The sequence below is a fragment of the Parus major genome, chromosome 1A (assembly GCF_001522545.3).
Source record: "Parus major isolate Abel chromosome 1A, Parus_major1.1, whole genome shotgun sequence".
Taxonomy (NCBI): domain Eukaryota; kingdom Metazoa; phylum Chordata; class Aves; order Passeriformes; family Paridae; genus Parus; species Parus major.
The window spans coordinates 20,783,798-20,803,417 of record NC_031773.1 but is presented as its reverse complement, the minus strand read 5'-3'; the positions used below and the strand labels follow the sequence as shown (position 1 = coordinate 20,803,417).

Genomic DNA, 19,620 nt, shown 5'->3' with positions numbered 1-19,620 from the left:
TGTGAAAAATTAAAGCCCTTTCATTACCTCCAGGTGCTCCTAAATTACAGACCAATTAGTAATTGCTAAGCTGAGCTGCTTGTAAGCTCAACAGGCATTTTCAAGTCAAATAACATCAGATTTGTCTCAGACAACTAATGTTTGATACCACTCTATAAATAAACCAAGTCTTTCAGATGCTTGTCTCTTCTTTAACAATGGATTTTATTTTTACAGTCATAAACAGCAGGGTCCCAACCACCAACAGTTTTGTAATTCCTACTCATTTAACTAAATTAGTATCCTGAAAGCAGAAGAGCTAAAAGAGTGAACAGTTTGAGGGGTTCCTCTTATTCATGCCTGAACTTGAGAGGCACCATTGTCAAAACAGGTAAAACCATTTACATTAATTTTGGAAAAAATACCAATTACTATGAAACACTATACTACCCAAACTAAAAGTATGCTTAGTTGTGGAAAATTTTGCCAAATGAGAGTTTTCCTTTGCTAATGTTTCTAAAGTTTCCTTCAAAGTCAAAACATTCAAGCAAGGATGTTCATCACCATCAGTAAGGGAAAATCCAGACTGCCTCCCCTAGAACAAATTATTTCCCATCTCATCTGCCTATCCTTATGCCATGTATTGACTTCTCTGCCAATACTTAGACTCCTGAAAAATAGTTATAAAAATTACAGTATTCAGATTACTTGATCTCAAGTATTTAATTGAAAAACAGCAGTGAGGCTGCGAGTTGTATTTCTGCAAAGCCTATCATGAAACTTCTTCAGTTGCAGCTGCATTCCATGGTCTCACTTTCAAGAGAACTGTAAAGAGAGTTTTGAAGATAAGAAAAGACAAGGGACACAACCTTCTATCAGAAGTGTTTCCCACATTCATGAGTAGGTCTTTAAAAAGTACTACTTTCAGAGAGAAGGAAACCACTGAAAAAAGGGGAAAGAGGAAATCTCTTTGTTTAAAAAACATCCCAGAACTATAGATCCAACATCTGACTAGAAACAGTCAAAAATTGACAAGTTTTCCTACCATAGTAGTCCATGCTGAAATTTAGCTATTTTAATACAATGTTTGGCTCCATGGCCATACCGTGTTACATCCCTCTGGACAACTTGGTGGAGCATTTAACATTTTCACACTCTTAAAGACAGAAACCCGTAGTAAAAGGGGACACAACACTATTTAGCCGTTATTCAGATCTGTGTAGATTAGGAAAACACATGTAATTAAAAACTTTTATATCTGCACCAATTATGATTTAATTTCTTGATTTTTGCTAAAAGGAAATGGCCAGGAAAATTTTCTCACTCTTTCTTATGCTGGCAAACCTACTCAAGAATAAGGTATTTAAATTAAAATGTTGAAGTTTACCAGCCTATTCTTTATTTCTTTTTTTTTCTAATTCCTACTGCCTTATCATTGCAGAGAGGTATGATTTTTCTCAAAGTCTACCACTTAAAAGGAACAATCTCAGAAATGTTTATTTCAAAGTGTTGCATAATGTCATTATTAGCATTTTATTTCAAATCATGACTCATGGACATCGTACAAAATAAAAGCACTAGGAAGCACGCAGTGAGAGACCAGGACAATAATGAAAATGAGAATGGAAATCAATAAAGAGAAAAGAACTGGAGCAATGGGACCTGGACCATATCACAGACCATAATTCACTGGTGACTAACTTAGACTGAATGCTAACAACTAAATGCTGGCAGGAAAGCATTTGATCAAAACCTACCTGACAGAGCACAGAACTCAAAAGGCAAATCAAGCAGCTCTCTCTAAAGCTACTCTAATTAGAGCTTAGCGGTGTGACCATTTTTTTTTGTTCCCTTCTTAGAAAGAAAAAAAACAAGAAAGGAATAATACAGTCTTAAAGCTATTACTCTGTATAAATGCTTAGTTACAACTTCACAATATATTCACAGAGCATCTACTTGTGCAAAATCCTGCTGAAGCACAGAAGTTTCACTGCTCAAGCCCCCTGAAGGCCAGGATCTGAGCAGGGCATAGCACACGGGCAAAGGGGAAAAGGTTAACTGGCTCCAGGACAGCACACATGTTTAATAACATGATGGCAGACCAGATAACATCAGATGCTTGAAGGAAACAATGAAAGGAAGTTGGCTGAAGGCCTCCCAGCTTTCCCAGTTTAAGTCAGGAGTAAATTCTTATCTTTAATCCTGCAAAAGTTGCCTAAGAAAACTTTGGTATACACTGTACTGGTATTTTATGTATCTAACCAAAAGGCAGCAGAACAGGATTCTTGATCGCCATCTCTCCCACTGTCACAGAAAAAAAAATGGCACGGTGATTAGGTACATATCGGTGGAACTGAGCTGACACTTACTAAATACCTACTGCACCATCAGCTAGGGTAGTCTGATATTCCACAGATGCAATTTCCTTTCCAAACATCAGATAGAGCCCAACTTTCAGTATTTCTATTATTTTCAAAGTTACAGTAGAGGAGCAATACTCTGATATTTTTCCTGTTCTGCACAGAAGGCATAATGATGAATGATCGAAGCACACAAAAATCAGAGCTTCCAGAGAGAGAGCTTATTTCTTCCTCTAACTCCCAGTTCCCCACTCTTCTACCGAGACTAACAACTTGACAGATGCCTCCTTTCCCTTTTCTAAAGCTTTTCTTTGTTTTGGTGCAAAGGACCAGACGACACAAGCCCAAACAAAAAGACATATATGCCATTCCATAAAATCCAGTACAGTTGAGGAGTGTGAGGAACAGTTGTGGTCATGAGGTTTGCTTAACTTTGTGCAATTAAACCTCACAGGAACAAGAACCACACTTTCAAAGTGATTCCTTTCAAGTGACTTGGTTCCCAGCACAAGTGCCATTCTCAAGAAGCACAGAAAAAATGACTGACCTTCAGAAAAATTCACAGTATATAATTTGGAACAGCTTTTCCTAAAATTATTACTTAGAAGCGCTGAGTAGGAGTAAGGCAGACAGACCAAGGCTCCTTGCAACTTTCCAATGCTGGGAGATGCCTGAATTACCACACTTAAGGCAGAATAAAAGATGATACAGGGCCATAAGTAACTCCTTGTGCTCTATTCAACCACAAAGTTGTGGTGTCAAAGGAAGGAAAGTTAGGAAGGAAGCACTAGTCTGTGCTTTTTGTTGCACAGAAAACTCATGCATATACATGTCAATAGGTTTCAAAACAAAAAAACTGGCCCAGTATTTTAGAGGGAAGGATTAACCCCAAATGCTGCTGTTATACATCTTATTCATGTTATATATATATGATTGCTACAAGCATTCAATTCATATGCAAAGTGTAGTGAAAATTCACAAGTCTGGACACATTCTATAGAGGAATCAGTATATCCTAACCATTTAACCTCCTGTGGTCAACAAAACGCTTGACCTAACTGATGTTTTGTAAACTCTGCCCAAATGTGGCAGGGCAGAATGCCAGAAGAAGCCTTTTTAGAAGCTTATGGACAACCAGGAACCCTAGACTTGATGGAAGTTTGGCTAAAAACAAATTAGAAGGAAGACACGCAGCAACACTGCAAGTGAATTCATACAAATTGTGCCACTGAACACGTTTTGTTCTTTATCACCACAGCACTTAATTATTTTGAGAGCTTGCTGATAGGAATGGTTATTGAACACAAATCTGGTCTCAGCAGTTTGCATTTTGTCAGGAAGTTCTCTTTAGCCTGGAAACTGAGAAGCGGTAATTTATTCTCTATGTGAAGGAATTAAGAGGAGCTCGTCAATTCAGTCATCTGAAGAGCTGAGAGACCTGAATGAGGCAGTGAGCAAACTTTAGGAGAGTCTGAAAATTGCCCAGCATCGACCAAAGTACCCTCCCCGACAAAAGAGGGCAGCAGGTCTATATATGCAGAGGAGCATAGACTCCTCAGGACAAGGATATAAAAATAAGGTTAGAATCAGGGTGAGGGTAATGGAATAACCTTATTAATACAATAACCATATTCTGACACAGAATAGGAAGGATTAAAAAGTCACTGATTTACCAGAATTATTTAAAAGATGATAAAAGTTGAGTAATCTGTTTTCTTTTTATTCTTGCTTTCTGGCTAGAAGAATGCTGTAGATCTAATCTACACAGGAGTTACACAGCGGAGATACTGCCACAAAGGGGAAAAAGACTAAAAAAATGTAAGGGTAACTGTTAAAGAAGAAATAGAAGGAAAGGTAGCTGAAAATTGGCCATAAATACAGTGTTTCCATGTTGCTATGACAGAGAGAACAGGAACATGACTGTAAAGACTCTGAATCTGAAGACTGATATTGGCATTCAGGGCTGGGGAGCACAATCACACAGAGTGGATTAAAAAATAACTTGTTGGATAAAAAGATGTACTGGAAGACAGAAACCACACGAGCTGAAATGCAGTGAAATTCAGCATCCCAAACTTCAGGCCAGGACTCGCAACTTCTGTGAGATTTCTGTTCTTGGCTGCTGTGAGCTAAAGGCTCAGATGCACTGCCTTAGCACACTGCAGGTACCATGCTAATGTGACATGAGAACAAGGGGCATTAATTCCAGCTGCAAAACCTACGGATAAAGGTAGTTAGGATAGTCATCCCCTGAGGGATGGTTCAGGCCTTGGATGATTTCATATAGCAGAATGAGATGCCATCCTCTGCTAAATCCTTCAGGAAGGAAAAGCTGTTGCAGCTGAAGGGCAGAGCTGACAGAACAGGAAGTGTGTATAAACCAAACCAGGAAATGCATTCATCTGGGAAACAAAAGCCTCACAACTATTAAAGAAAACCAGTAGCAATACCTACTAAGTGAAATTTCACCTGCTTATAAAAGAGACAAGATGCCTTACTTTTGGACATGAGACTGACTCAACCCAGGAAGTCCCCTCCCATTTGCAGTTCCAGTATGATACACAGTAACTTGTCCATGTGTTGAATGCATTCATCAACTTTGCAATAATTTTGCAATATAATCCTTCCATCCCACAGAAAATGCACAGTTTCATTCAGCCATGATATTTGCCAGCATGTTTACTTGGTGCACCTGAGGCACAGCAGCTTTGTTAGCCTGGCATATTACACGTTCTGTCAAAGGCACAAATACAGTAGCAGAGCTGTTTGGCAGCAGACGTGTCCCCTGGTAACTATCTGGTGATTCAAAAAGAATCTTGTGAACTGGCAGGGGATAAAATACCTGTTTCCATACAATATATTGAGAGAAAATCTACAGCTCTCCTATTTGTGCGACCTTTCAAAAAAGCCCTTATTTTGGCTTCCTAAATTGAATACACATAATTTGCAAATACACACATTAAGCTGTTTAGAAGCTACTGTATCAGAAATTATGTCCCTAACCCAGATTATCAAATTCTCCTGGAAACAGGATTAGTTTAGTCCATCTTAATCTTTCTCACTCTTCTGCATTGATTGCACAAATTTATGTATTTGCAATAGGAAAAAAAAATCCAACATATTATTTCAATGCTTTCTTTGGCTTAAAATTATTAGGCCCAAAATTAGCAAGCAACTTAAAAGTATTTTGAAACAGTTTTCAATTTTGGTACCTTAAGTACTATTTTTTTCTTACTTATTCATATGAATGACTGTGGTGAGTACATGCTAGCTGACACTTGCCTTAGAGACACAAATGCACATCCTGTCCAAGGCTGGGCTCACTCCACTGACAAAATAACTGAGTTTCTCCCTGAATCCTTCAGCCTTTCAGAAAGGAAGGTTAGAGGCACCTATCTTATTCTGATGTTGTTATGCAATTCTGTTCATTTTCCAGGCTCTCCAGCGCTATAGATTGAAATGGATTTGCATCACTGACCATCTGTATTGCTCAGAGCTTCAGCTCCTCACACCTCTTCATTCAATCTCTGAGATGTCCTATTACTCCAGCTATTAGAGTCAATAGGCATTACCCCATCTATCTTATTAGCACTGACTGAGGAAGGGTTAGTCTGACCACCATACGAAGCAGCTGTTCCACCCTAACCACATCACTACTAAAAACAAAACAGACCAACTTCTTTTTTTCCCCAAAAAGTGACTTGACAGCTGTGTTGGCTGCTCTGTAGCCTCACTAAAGTCAGACCAAGTAAAAGGTAAGCACTATTTCTACAGTTGTGCAGTGCAGGAGGAGAATTTTTTCTTATTGTTTTCTTTAAACCACATAATAGAGATAACTGTTTTCCTGTCAGAATAATTATTTTTCCATTATAGGAAAAAGCCACGAACACAATCAAATTAGGAAAATAAATTATCCTTCACACTGAGAACATGTACGCTTAAAAAGCAAATGTCTGCAGTCAAGGTATAAGTCCATCCTAAATATAAAATCAATCATGATATTTAAGTCTTATGTAGTCTTAAGTATATATAAGTCTTATGTATATATTAAGTCTAATATGTAAAACTTAAAGAGCAGAAATAGAATATTAGAAATTCAATATAATCTTTTCAACAGGGCACACTCTGACCTACCTCTAAGGAATCAGATCAATTCTAAGAGCTTAATATTAATACAAAATAAAATCTTTGCTATTAACACAATTCATATGAACATCTTTGTTTCTTCATCACAAGGTTTAGGAGTTTCAGCTTGAAACAGCTACAAAAGCCAAGGCAGAAATACAGATATGCAGGGTTCGGGATGTTGGATTTGTTGGCCTGGTTTGAGAGGTTGGGAGTGTGTGATGTTTGTTTTTAAAGAAATTAAATGGCAATTTACAAGATCTACTACAATAAACAGAACAAATAAAAAGACATTTCTGGAAGAGTAGTGGTATTAAGTGACTTGTGTTTCAGTATGTTATGCTTAATGCATAACTTTAAAACCAATGAGATCATAACATGCAGTGCAGCACTCATTCCAGTCCCCTTCTCTAGTAGCTATAGCTTTTTTCCCTGCATCTCTCATGCGGACACACACTCTCTCCTTCCTTTATACATATATGTATATGTATATATATGTATGTATATAAAACCCCACACAAATGCACACTTTTCACATCCCATAGAGAGTTTGGCAGAACCAAGGGAAGCATTGCTATTGGTGGTGAAATGTACCACCAACAGCAGGACTCTCTGCCTCTGCCATGGATAGTGGTCTCACTTTGAGCACACAGGAGTCAATTGTGTTCTCATCCTTCTTCCAGGATGGGAACACCTTCAGAGTTACAGCACACAACCTTAAGGGGCCAAGGAGATACTGGTTGATCTACTGAAACTCAGAACAACTAAAAGACACTACAAAGGACATAGGTATTTCAGTTCTGGGTTTGGTCCCTCTGGGAACATCAATCCCACTAAAGAGGGGCTCTCTACAATGATCACAGACCAATCATTGAGAATCTAATGTCATGCCTGTCTTAGATGGACATCACACAGCAGTGGGTTGATTGCCCAGCCTAACTACTTCCAGACCCATGTCCCATGTACACCCCAGCACTCTGGGGTACCTGCAGCCCCACACCTCAGCCTCCAGCAGAGACTCAGAATCAGTATAGGAAACCTAGGGTTTAATGCTTCCAAACACTTATTTTTTATTTATTCCTAATCTAAATTTCTATATATGTGTCAATGTAATTGAGGATTAAGGCTATTAAAAACAGTAAAAATTAATCAATTCAGGTGGGCCAATTAGGTGGGAACACCCAAACAGATGCCTGGATAAAACTTTACCCCTGATTAACCACTTTACCCCTGATTAGCCCCTTTAAAGAACTGCTTTGGATAAAAAAAGCCTTATTAATGGAGGTAGTTCTTGGTTTGGTGTTTGGTCTTTGCTTTGTTGTTTGGTTGGGTTTTTTTTGAGAAGATAAATCTTTAAACTTTCAATTTTTATTCTGTCAGATGTAATTTCCATATTGCTGTTTTTTTTCAAGAACATATTAAAATCACAGTCCATTTTGTGGCCCATACACTTGACAGCCAACAGTTGATACAGATACACATGCTACTGATCAACACAGAGGACGCTACCCAGAGGCCCTCTGCAAGCACCAAAGACCTCTCTCAGCTCTAAGAGCAGCAGACTATTGCAAAGCCAACTATTAAAACAAAATACACTAGGTCAGTGTATTTCATAAGCAGGTTCTATTGAAGTCATACAATAAAATAATAGTTTAAGAGAGCATTTGATATTGAAATGGAAATACTATTTTACCTGTCATTCTGCTCCTATTAGTTCCTGCCTCAGCACTAGAAAGCATAAGCACAGAAAACTTGCAGATCAGTTCAGGTCTGTCTGCAGGATTAGATTCAGTGGATGGCTCAGGGTGTCACAATATTTTCCAAGGGCACTTTATTTTCTCTCTGAAGATACTCTTGAAAATGATTTCTTAGTCATTAATTATTCATTCTATTTCTTATAATCAGTTCTTTTAATTAGTATCCCAGGCAGCTTAGCTGACGATCCCACACTTTCAGTAATTAGGGGCAGTTTGTTGCCCCTAATTAACTTCAGACATAGAAAGACTCTTATTACTTTGTTATTTCAGCTGGTTTTATGTTTGCATTGCATATGCTGTCCTGCTTTAATGGCTCAGAAAGGAGACTGTAGTGTCCCTGTAGTGCTATTTATCTCATTTAGGTTCCATTTCTTTCTTGACTCTGTATTAGTTGCTGTATATGAAATATCTCTGACTCTCTGAAGTCACGTCTACACTGGCAATCAGTGTGACACCAGAAAAGTGCATCTGTACAGTGAAACAGAACCTGCCAGCTTGTACAGTCTCCTACCCTTTTGTGCTGCTTTGCATAGTTAAGTGCACCTGTAACAGACACAGCTTGTAATAAAGCAAGAGTCATGTATGGAGGCTTTACCCAGTTTTGCTGATTTTATCACACCTCTGTGGCCTCTTGAAGGCCATTCTGGACTGAGTTCTGACCAAATGTTATAGCAATCAATGGGTTAATAAACCATTAGAGTTTAAATATCCAGAACACATAAAACAGCTAGAGGTTTAGTATTAATCTGAATAATTTCATTAGTTTAAATTAATAATGCTTCTCTTTCTTACATGCTGTTTTTCATCTACAGACAGCAAGGTATATTAAAGCAGCAGAAAGACCGGTGTAATCCAGTTGCTCCAATTAAAGTTTGAGGAAGAGTCAAGAAAAGACAACAGCAGCTCTGTTCACAGCTTATCACTAATCTTCCAGGTGATTCAGCAAGGAAAGAGGTTTTATAATTTCCCACCCCAGGCTGTATGGGTAGTGGGGGCAAACAGGAGACAAGCAAATCTTCATCTGGCTCTAACAGAAGTCCCGTAAGGTACATCCTACACTCAGGGTGTCTGAGAGAGAGCCACACACCAAAATACTCGCATAGGCTGGTATCAGTGGGTGATGGATCTGCACAACAAACAGATTAGCTTTACATTGCACAGTAAAGAATGACACTTCTTTTTCAGCAACACATGAGCAAAACACATCAATATATGCACACGCAGCTGGATCTTGTAATTTTCAGCTTTCCACTGTAGAATTATTCCATTTATGGTTATTATATTCCAGGTGGTAAAAGAGAAGGCTTATATTCACAAAACATAGCTAGTATTATAATACCTTTGTATAACATTTATATAATTTTATAACATTTATTATCACAGAAAAAGGCCTGTGAACGTTAAGTTATTAAGAATGTAAAAACTTGGATGGCAAGAAAAACAACTTTAAAAGCTGGCCTTAATCTCCAGTAGTGTTTTAAAAGTAAATTAGTTTGGGAGACAAAGTATGCTGAAAAGAACCCAACGTCATATAAACAAGATTGTCAGAACTTGTACCACAGAATATTTAAGCCAAAACACATCTAGCTACTTCATAACCATGCATACATGAGTATGCTCAGAATCTCTACTGTGTGTGGCTATGAGAATGATACTGCATTTGGAGTCAAGGCAGGGCAAGCAGAATCTAAATGCCCATTCAGGCAAAGACTCCAACAGCTAGCTGAAGATTACTATAGAAAAAAAATTCCAGTGGAGTCTGTTAACTTCCATCTCCAAATAATACCACTATTTACTCTTTAATCCCCACTGGTAAGAGACTGAAAAATCCTCTGCCTTTTAATGACACTGTGGGAAGGAAAGGAGAGTGAAAGGGGAACTGAATTCTATAATGATTTAATATCAGATCTATTCCAAACAACCTCTTATTTTTTTTTCTTCTCTTTGCCTATGCTCCATCCATAACAAGGTCAAAAGAACAAAAAAATATTTAATGGTCAATATTAATATTATAGAAATAACACATATTTGACATATTTAATACTTGGAGTGGAGAAACATTTGTAGAACTCTTCTGAATAAGAAATAACTTTGCTACAAGGCCTCAGAATACATAAATTACAAATAAATCAGGGAGTTTATGAGCAATAGGCACAAACTGGGGATGTTTCCCAGCAAGATAAACATTCAATGTAGACTGCCTGAAGGTAATTTTTTTTCTTAGAAAAACTCATGAATTCACCATTAGAAAAACCGAAACATATAAAACACTCCAACTTTCTGCAGAAAAAAAACCCCAGTTTTCCCAGTGCACTATATGCTACTGCTTTGGTTTTCATGAAGTCTAACTTCTGCATATCATTTTTCTCACCAGTTCTTTGCCCTAGCTATTCTGTATTACACTGACATGAAATCTGAGACTATTCCCTTATTTACTAGTTTAATAATTATCCTTTTTTCTAGACCAATATCTTTCCTGCAAACTGACACCCAAGATATTCCTCCTTCATTTCAGTTTAATACCGAAAAGCATAACTATCATGACCAATGGATTTCTCTGCTACAAATTCATTCTTCTTTAACTTTGTCATTGTCCTTGCTGAACAGCTCCTCTACTCCAAAATTAATTCAGTTCCATACCCTTTCTCAACACCTTCAACTTAGTCATGAAACTCTCCATCACTAATGTCTAGTTCTCCTCTAACTGTTGTAGATATACACCATCTCTTTAGAGGTCTCATTTATACCCTATGTATTTGTCCTTTCTTCCACATCCTTGTCTATGGCCCAAAAAAGTCTACTCAAAGTATTATCTTAAGGATTCTTTTTGTGTCTATCACTCAGAGTATCCCTCCAGCATTTTCATTACACAGAAGCTGCCAGCCTCTATTTCTAAAACCCCACAGACAAGACAATTGAACGCAAATGAATAATTAATGGTTGAGAGAAAAATGGAAACACAATTGCAGAAAAAAAATTATTGTATAATCACCTTCTCTTTTTCTAATTTTGATTCACCAGGTCACATATTTAAAGAAGTACTCACTGTAGCTCTGTTCATTCTTCACAATGCTGTTAATTAATGCTTTTCCCCTTCCTGACAGGAAAAACACTCAAGAACATTCTTGAACTCACGCATACAAGCAATCACACTAGAAGAGAAGCATATGTTTTATCTCCTCACTGCAAAGTAAATAAGAACCAGAAATAAACTCTATTGAGCAAGTACCATCAACTTCTAGAGAGTTTTAAACACAAAATGAAAAGCCTTCAATGCTTATGGCTGAGAAAATAACCTTCAAAATGTAAGCTTAAGCTGATGCAGCCTGGTACCGACATGCAAACACTCTATCTCTCCTGCTGCTCAGAGTATCCCACACACAGCAACAAATTGAAAACTGCCTTTTCACAGCTGCTATTCTGAAACCTGGGGGAATCAGCTGCAATGCACAAGAACTGGGCTGCTTTCAATTCAGTGCCAGAACTTTTAGGCAGAAGAGAAATGGGTACTGGAGACAGGCACTAGGCAAATGAGCAGGACTTCAGCAGATGCTGTTCCTCACCCTCTGTCCTGTCCTGAATGGCAAGAGACAGAAGTCACGGAGAAGTCTGAGTGCCAGACCTGTGCATGCCACTGCCATCAACTGGCAGCAAGAGGAGTAACTTGGAAAGAAACATAAGGAGGCATGTTTGCAGCTAACGTGCCAAAAAAAACCGATATGAAAACTGGTTTCAGGATTAAACGTTCAAAAGCCTTCGAGACTGGCACCTGGCTCAGACAGAGTAACATACTAACTGGGGCTCAGCTAATATAGAACCAGAGTCAAGGCATAAAGACAAACACCCCAAAACACATCCCTCAATGAGCAGAGGTGAGGCAGCGAGCCAAGCACTTTCCTAGCAGTCAACAAACATCAGACAACAAACACATCATCCCATCTTCCTCTAAGGATACCTCTAGGGTCAATAAAGCAAGTCTTGTCCCTAAGCTATTAGCTTTCCACTTGTAGCAAGGGAAGCAGCAGGACGCAGGGGTATGTTAAGCCAGCAAAGTAAGGAACATCTACACACAAGGAAAAAAAACAAGGATAATGGAAGAGTAGAACACAAAGGTACATTAAAAAAGCAACCCAATATATACTGAAAGAAACTTCAGAATGATATTCACCAGTATGAAAAAGAAATGGTAGAAAGCCAGAAAGAGAAAAACCAACTCTAATAACCAGCCTGAAAATGGAAAGGCAATTGGTTAGTAATGTCCCCAAACATGAACCGGTAACAACAGGTATGCATGGGGGAGCAAGGGGGAAAACCTGAAAATTTGCTACTACAGAAATACATTACTTATTGAAGAGTCATCTAGGAACCGAACAGTATTTTCTGTTCTGGCAACAGTGTACAGTTAAAGACAGTATGTAGTAATTGATATTTTGAAATAATGCACCTCAGGCAGTTAAAGGAGTGTGGTTCAGAGGGGGGGGTAAAGAGTGGTTTCCTCAGCTATGTTATTCCACAGCACCAATCAATGAGTATATTTCACAGATGATGTCAGAGAAAGTCTTACAGACGAGCTGATTTGGTATTTCTGCCTCTCAATCACCAATTACAGCAGTTCAGATATACAAAATACAACGTGAGAATAACGATTTCAAAGGGTTAGAAATGCAAGGCAGCCTAGCCAGACAACTGCCCTGTACAGTCCCTGCAGAGAAGGCAGCAATCAACTGATCCTTCAAACTTTCCTCCTGTCAACTCCTCTGTGGAAAAACCCAACATCTAGTCTTCTGTAGACACTTTAAATAGGGTATTTGCCAACAGAATTAACATATTTTTCAAATAGAAAAAATTAAATGACCTGAGGTCACACATTCAGAAAAAAAATTAAAATCGTCCCATCAAATAATAATAACTACTCAAATTACAAACACAAGTATAGATAAAATAGGCAATGAAAACAACAACAACAAAAAAAAAAAAAAACAGGCAAAAGAAGAGAGTCATCAATTTTTCATCATAGTAGACCAGGTTTACAGACTGTCCAAACATGTTCATTCATTACACAGCTGTTTACCGATATGTGGTTTTCCAACTTCTGGCCAAAACACACTGATCAACACTGAGCTGGTAGGCCAGAAGAAGAATTTAAGATTAAAACAAAACTCTGATGAGTTGTCAGTTCTGAAGCAGCACTTGTAACTAGGAGGCTTTGCTTCTCTCATCACCCTTCAGTACTTCTTCAGCCATGGCTGAAGATTCAGTTGCCCATGGCAAGCAACTTTTCTACTGCAGGCAAAACCAACTTCTTCCACAAACAGCCAGTTCTCATGGGGTAGAAAGATCTGTTTCTGTATAATCTTGTCTCAACATGTATAGAGGTCTGTAGGCTACCTATTATGGGTTTTGACAGGATTTATCAGAACTCTACACTCACTTGACTAAAATGAAAAATTATGCACAGCTTAGAGCATGATGACAAGGTGTTATGGGGAAAAATAAGGCAATAAACTTGATTTAAATTACTTTCTACAACACCACAAAAAAGAACTGAAATTTTTAAAGGAAACAAGGTAGAATTGAAAGACATGTTCCTAGAAAGATCTTTAGCAGAATTTTGACCAGATGAACAAGTTTTATAGCTATGTTTTTTTTCTCTGAAATGTGTCTAGAGTTTCTGAAAATAATGGTTTTGGATGTATTCTCCTTGTTACCTTAGCAGTGCAGAAAGCAACATCTAATGATGCATGTTCTGAGGCCAAGATACAATTTTTTCTTCCCAAAACATGCTTAGCCAAGAAATAAGCAGATAAATATCTCCAGTTCAAAAGTAAGGAGATATGGGTCTTGAGAGAGAAGAAAGACAAATGTTGGGAATAAAACTGCAATCCAGAGAACGAAGTCTAACCCCATAACCAGCATCTCCTGACAGTGTTATGTAGTGAACATGTATCATTATAAACCTCTCCTTTCAGAGAAAGTCCAAGAAAGAGGAATGAATGAATGCATGAAAGTCAGATGAAAAAAAATTACTGATTATTACTGCTCCTACTTCCAAGAATTAGCTAGAAGTCAATGGTTTTGATCTACTCATGATTTAGTAGCCGGATGGGAGAGAAGGAATGGAAGAGAAATAGGCCATCAAGTATTCAGGAAGTAAACTCACTCAGTTATGAATTCTACATGGCCAGATCAACTACTTCTAATACCTATCACCTATGAAAGCAAGGCCTGAGTTATCAGCTTTGATGTACTAAGCCTTTCATGCATTACAAAATCTTGTTTAGCCTAGGAGTGCTACCTCTCCCTTAGTCTTGGATTTCTGTGTGGCCACTTGATTACTAGAGTAAGGTTTAAAATGCTGAGAAAGAAAAACACGGGAATAACACTTTTTTTTTTTTTTTTTTTTGCTAGTTAATTGTAGCACTTTGCTGTCTCTACCCCAGGAACTTTAACACCCATTCATGTCTCAGATACAGAACCTGCCTTTGGCACATACTTGCTGGGTACAACTGGGTGGGTACATATGGGTTTACAACTGATTAGCATAAACAGCAGTTACCAGGGTCACCATCTAATCACTGACTCAGTACATATATACTCATATATGCAATGTACGTTCACATACACCACCTTCCCTTGATGGAAGACAGTCACAAGAGAATTTCTTTCACAGCTTAAATCTCATTCTATGGACAAATTCAATCTGGTGATTTGTGATTCAGTTTGGCTGGGGTAAGAGAACAGAAGAAAGAGGAATGGGCTTAGTTAACGATTGTCGTCTGTTAGGACTAGAAATAAGGAGGGCTGAAGAGGCAGAAGAAAAAAATAGTGAAATATGTTCGAGGGGACTCATAAAAAAGTGGTAACTATAAAAAAGTGACAGTCTCTTTAAACCAGGGGACAGACAAAGTTTGCTTTATAGAAGAACAAAATGTAATGCATTGATGCATCGATATTTCTCTGCAAGGTGGAAAATATATTACTAAATGTTCACAAATATCTATTGGAAATATGTTACTAAATATATATTAGCTCTACTTGGTAGAGCTAACTCCATCTTAATCAGGATATGCTACCCCACCTCAAAAAATAACACCATGCTTCAGTTCTACACCTCCAATATTTGATTATTCCCCCTTCTCTATCAAAAATCTACCAGCAACCAAAGTAAGGCAGGGTATAATAGTAGATCATCAAATAACTCTGAACAGTTAAAAATTATTATTTCTATCACATATCCATCCTAATGACAAAGGAAAAAAAAAAAAAAAGCGCCATATTATTAAAGTATGTGATTCAGCAAACCCTGGGCTAAATTACATTGAATTTGTCATTAAAAGCAAGTTAGAGGAATTGATGGACTCTGGTGAATTATGATAGTTCTTGTTTTTTCTAAAAGTTTGATTTTCTTTTTTAATTAATCTTATCTATCACAATACAGCCGAGCTAATTTTACTTAGCAAGAAGAAAGAAGGAAGAAGAAAGGACAACAGAGGAATGAAACACTGCCTGCATTCAAAATTCTTTAATTAGTATAACACAGTCCATTAAGTATGGTGGTTTCAAGATACCATATAGTACATTTTAATCTGATACTAAAGCAAGAACATAAGAAGCCAGCCACACTGTAACCCATTTCTCTACTAATGTTACACAATGCAGTTGAAGATATTGGATATATGAATTCCATCTCATTCCCTTACTGGATAATATGTTCCACATTAAAAAGGAAGCAAACTGCATTCCTCCATATTTGCTCAGCAATATGCCAAATGAACTGGCAGAAAGAACAAATTACTTCTGCTCTTAAGCAGGGTGGATACTATTCTTAGGTTATCTATAAGACTGCTGGTGCAAAAGCACTACAAGGAGTTCACAAGCAGAAAGAGGAAGGGGGCTGAACCCACACAGCATGATAGATTCTCATTCAAAACCATACCTTGGATAACTGATGATGGACAGGGCATGCTGTAGCTAACAGCTCCAGTTACATAACACAGGTAAGGAACCTCAGTCCAGCTGGCAGTGGACAGCCAGCCACATGCTGTCACACAAGTCAGAACTGAAGCAAAGAGAAAGAGACTGAGGAACAGTCCATATCCATATCCTATCTTGGCAAATAGAAAATTAATTCAGGAAATAAGACAGACTTTTATCCCATAGAATATTATTCACAGAGTCACAAAATTAGTAAGGCTAGAAGGGGCAACAGTGGGTCATCTGGTCCAACCTCACTGTTTAAGCAGGGTCATCCCAGAGCACATGGCACAGGATTGCATCCAGATGGTTCTTGAATATCTCCAGTCAGGGAGACTCCACAGTCTCTCTGGGCAATCTGTTCCTGTGTGCAATCATACATACAGCAAAGAAGCTCTTCCTCATACTCCAGTTCTTTCTCATATTCAGGTGCAACTTCTGTGTATCACTTTCTGCCTGTTGTCTCGTCTCACTACTTTGTACCACTTAGAAGAGCATCCTCTTGACATCCTCCTTTCAGATACTTACATACATTGGTAAGTCCCCTCTGAGTCTTCTCCTTTCCAGACCAGCTGTCACACCTCCAGAAGTGTCTTCCTCCAGGACACGGTTTAAGACAGGTGGTTGTACTCTCATTCCCAAAGCTGACATGGGGCCACCATGCAGCGCAGAGAATAGAAATTAGATATAAAAGAGGGCTCCTTCATAGAGCTCTGGGAAATCCCAAACTATCAAAGCAGGTTTTCTGAACTCTCAAAACTCATGACCATTTCTATTACCCTACATATAATAATTTGGATAATATATACAAAATTGTCAAATAAGAGGAAAGATGGTTATGTGCTTTTCATTACATCTACACAGAAGTGCAATTCCTAGAAATAATTATTTTTTGTGTTATGTCTAATTTAAAAACAGTATTTCCTGACCAGGAAAGGACAAGTCATCCTTGTTCTGCAGCTAAATTCCTAAATATGACAAAAGTCTCTTTGTACATACAGTACTTAATGCAAAATCCAGAGTTCATTTAAAAATCGTAATTACCAAGAGCAGTATTTAATTTTAGGTATCAAGTCAATTTTTTTCAATCAGTCTGTTCACTGCTCATAGTTAAATCCACAACAGTTATATTTCTGCATTTGCTGCACATCAGTAATCTCTTTTCATACATTTTATTAATAAAAATAATTAATACAGTAGTTATTTTTAAAACAGTTCCTATACTTAGTGACTTTGATCAGTGAGAATTTCTAAATGCTCAGTATCTTCAGCAATTGATGGCCACAAGCTGCAACTTGGAAGCTGATTAGGAGAATTTAGTCAAGAGGAGGGCAATGCAGCAGTAGAGCAGGTCACACAGACAGGTTGTGAGATCTCATCCCTGGAGGCTTCCGAGCCTCCTGCTTGAGCCTAGATTGGTATCAACACTACATCAAGTCTGCTTTGGCTTTGTCCAGTGGAAAGTCACACTTAGAGGGATCCAGATGTCTCTTCAAAATATAATTTCTGTGATGATTCTGTGTCGGGGTAGGGAATTTCCAGTGAGTTGAAAATTTTTATTTCAGATTTTCTTTGGCTATCTGCTTACAAGATGTCTCCATTCATGCTCCAGAGTTTAAGTACCTAACACTTAATAAAAACAAATTAATCTTCCAGAAAAAATCTTATTATTACTAGCATGTTGCCACATTGACTTGTCTGAGAATTCACTAAACACCATTACCTATAGCAGGAATACTTCAGATATACCAAAACATTTAGTACTGGATTTTACAAACCCTTAGACATATGGAAGTACAAAGATCATAAAGGCCAAGTAGAATTAAATAATTTTTGTGTCCTATCACTATCCTTCTGCAAAGTGATACAGAATGAAGGTTTTGTTAGTTTCTTTTGTTTTGGATTAGTTTGCTTGTTTGCAAAACTGAAAGTAAAAAACGAATTTCTTAGATCAAACATTTCAAGAACTCAGCTCTTAAGTAGTTACCTGGAAATGCAGCGCCTTAATCCAAAACTTCGTGTATTCTGCTTATTCCATAGCTCAAAAATAAGGAAGAATAAGCATAAATACCTACCATGCACCTGCCAGTTCTCAAAAGCTTGTCTTTCACATACCAGACACAGAGAATAACTTAGGTCAACCTTCATTAGAAGGTCATTCTCACCACAGGCATGCATGTTGATTGTTTCTGTGTACAAAGAGCACACTCAATAATTCATAAAAAAATAGTTTTCTCGTTCACCGCTATGTTTCATTTGCTCGGGCTGGGTACGGACGGTCAGAACGCGACCCGCAGGAAGCACCTCTGGAAGGTTTAATTCCACCCACGGGTACCGCCGAGAAGCAGAATACATCCTCCACCGCCACAACGGCCTTAGCGCGCCCGCTCCCTGCGCTCCTGTGCCCTCCGCACGGCGACTTCGAGCGCAACTCTAGAAACTTGAACGACTTCACCCCCGATGAGTGACGGATTTCTATCTAAAGGGTGTGTTTTGGGCCAGGCGCGCTGACAGCCCGCCCTGCAGCAGCCGCTCCGGCAGCGCCGTGCCCGGCCGGTGCCGCGGCCCCGCTCAACCTGTTGCGGGCCGGAGCGCCGTGCGGGCCGGAGGGCGCGGGATGGCCCGCGGGGGGCAGGGGAGCGGGGAGGCGGGGGCTCACCTTCTGCTGCCGGCGGGCCATGTCCGTGGGCTGCTTGGCGTTGAAGGGGTGCGCGATGCACCTCGCGATGAACACGTAGAGCTGCAGCCGGAGCCGCTTCTCCCGCTCCTCTCGCTGCAGGCGCTCCTGCTCGTCCCGGCCCTCGCTCAGCACCGAAGGGCTGGGGCTGGCTGCCCGTGCCGCCCCGGCCTCCCTGCCCCGCGAGTCCCGGGGCGCCGGCGGCAGCGAGCGCGGAGAGCCGCCGCCCGCCGCCACCAGCACGTCCCGCCGCTCCTCTTCCAGCAGCTCATCGGACTCCTCCTCGCTGGAGGAAGGGTCCAGCATCGCTCTGGGCGGGCGCGCCCCGCGGCCGGGCACGGAGCGAGGCGGGGAGCGGCGCGCACCTTTCCGGACACGTCGAGTTTACACACGGACTGTTTCCGACCGCCGGCGGCCGCCGGGCGGGAGCGGCTGGGCGGGAGCAGAGGCGGGGTTTGGGAAGGGGGTCGAGCCTGGGTTGCCGTGGGAATTGCTCCGAGAGGCTCCCGGCGGAGGCAGAGGCGGGATCGGGGCCGGGCTAACATCTCCGGCCGCCCTGGCGAGCGCGGCGGCCCGCGAGTGTCCGGGACGGGGTCGGGCGGGCTGTGCTGGGACTGCCGGAACACCGCGGCTGCCGACGCGCCCCAGCGCACGGCTCGGCTCGGCTGCCCTGCTCCCTGCGACAGGGGCAGCCGCTGGCCAGGGAGCCCTCAGCAGCGCCGCTCCGCTCGGGCCCTGCCGGCCCTGG

At 40.0% G+C, this 19,620-nt stretch overlaps 1 protein-coding gene across 22 annotated transcripts in view; it reads right to left on the bottom strand.

Annotated features, from left to right (window-relative positions):
* CADPS2 (calcium dependent secretion activator 2) overlaps positions 1 to 19,280 on the bottom strand; it is a 281,050-nt gene extending 261,770 nt beyond the window's left edge. For 12 of the 22 annotated variants that reach the window (XM_015627832.3, XM_015627842.3, XM_015627835.3 and 9 more), the window contains exon 1: positions 18,855 to 19,178. In XM_015627832.3, the coding sequence (XP_015483318.1) occupies positions 18,855 to 19,178 (324 nt within the window). Of the gene's footprint in view, positions 1 to 18,854 lie in introns of all 22 variants that reach the window. The other 10 variants (XM_015627847.2, XM_015627840.3, XM_015627831.3 and 7 more) reach the window with 4 other exon arrangements.
* Between the last annotated feature and the right edge of the window lie 340 nt (positions 19,281 to 19,620).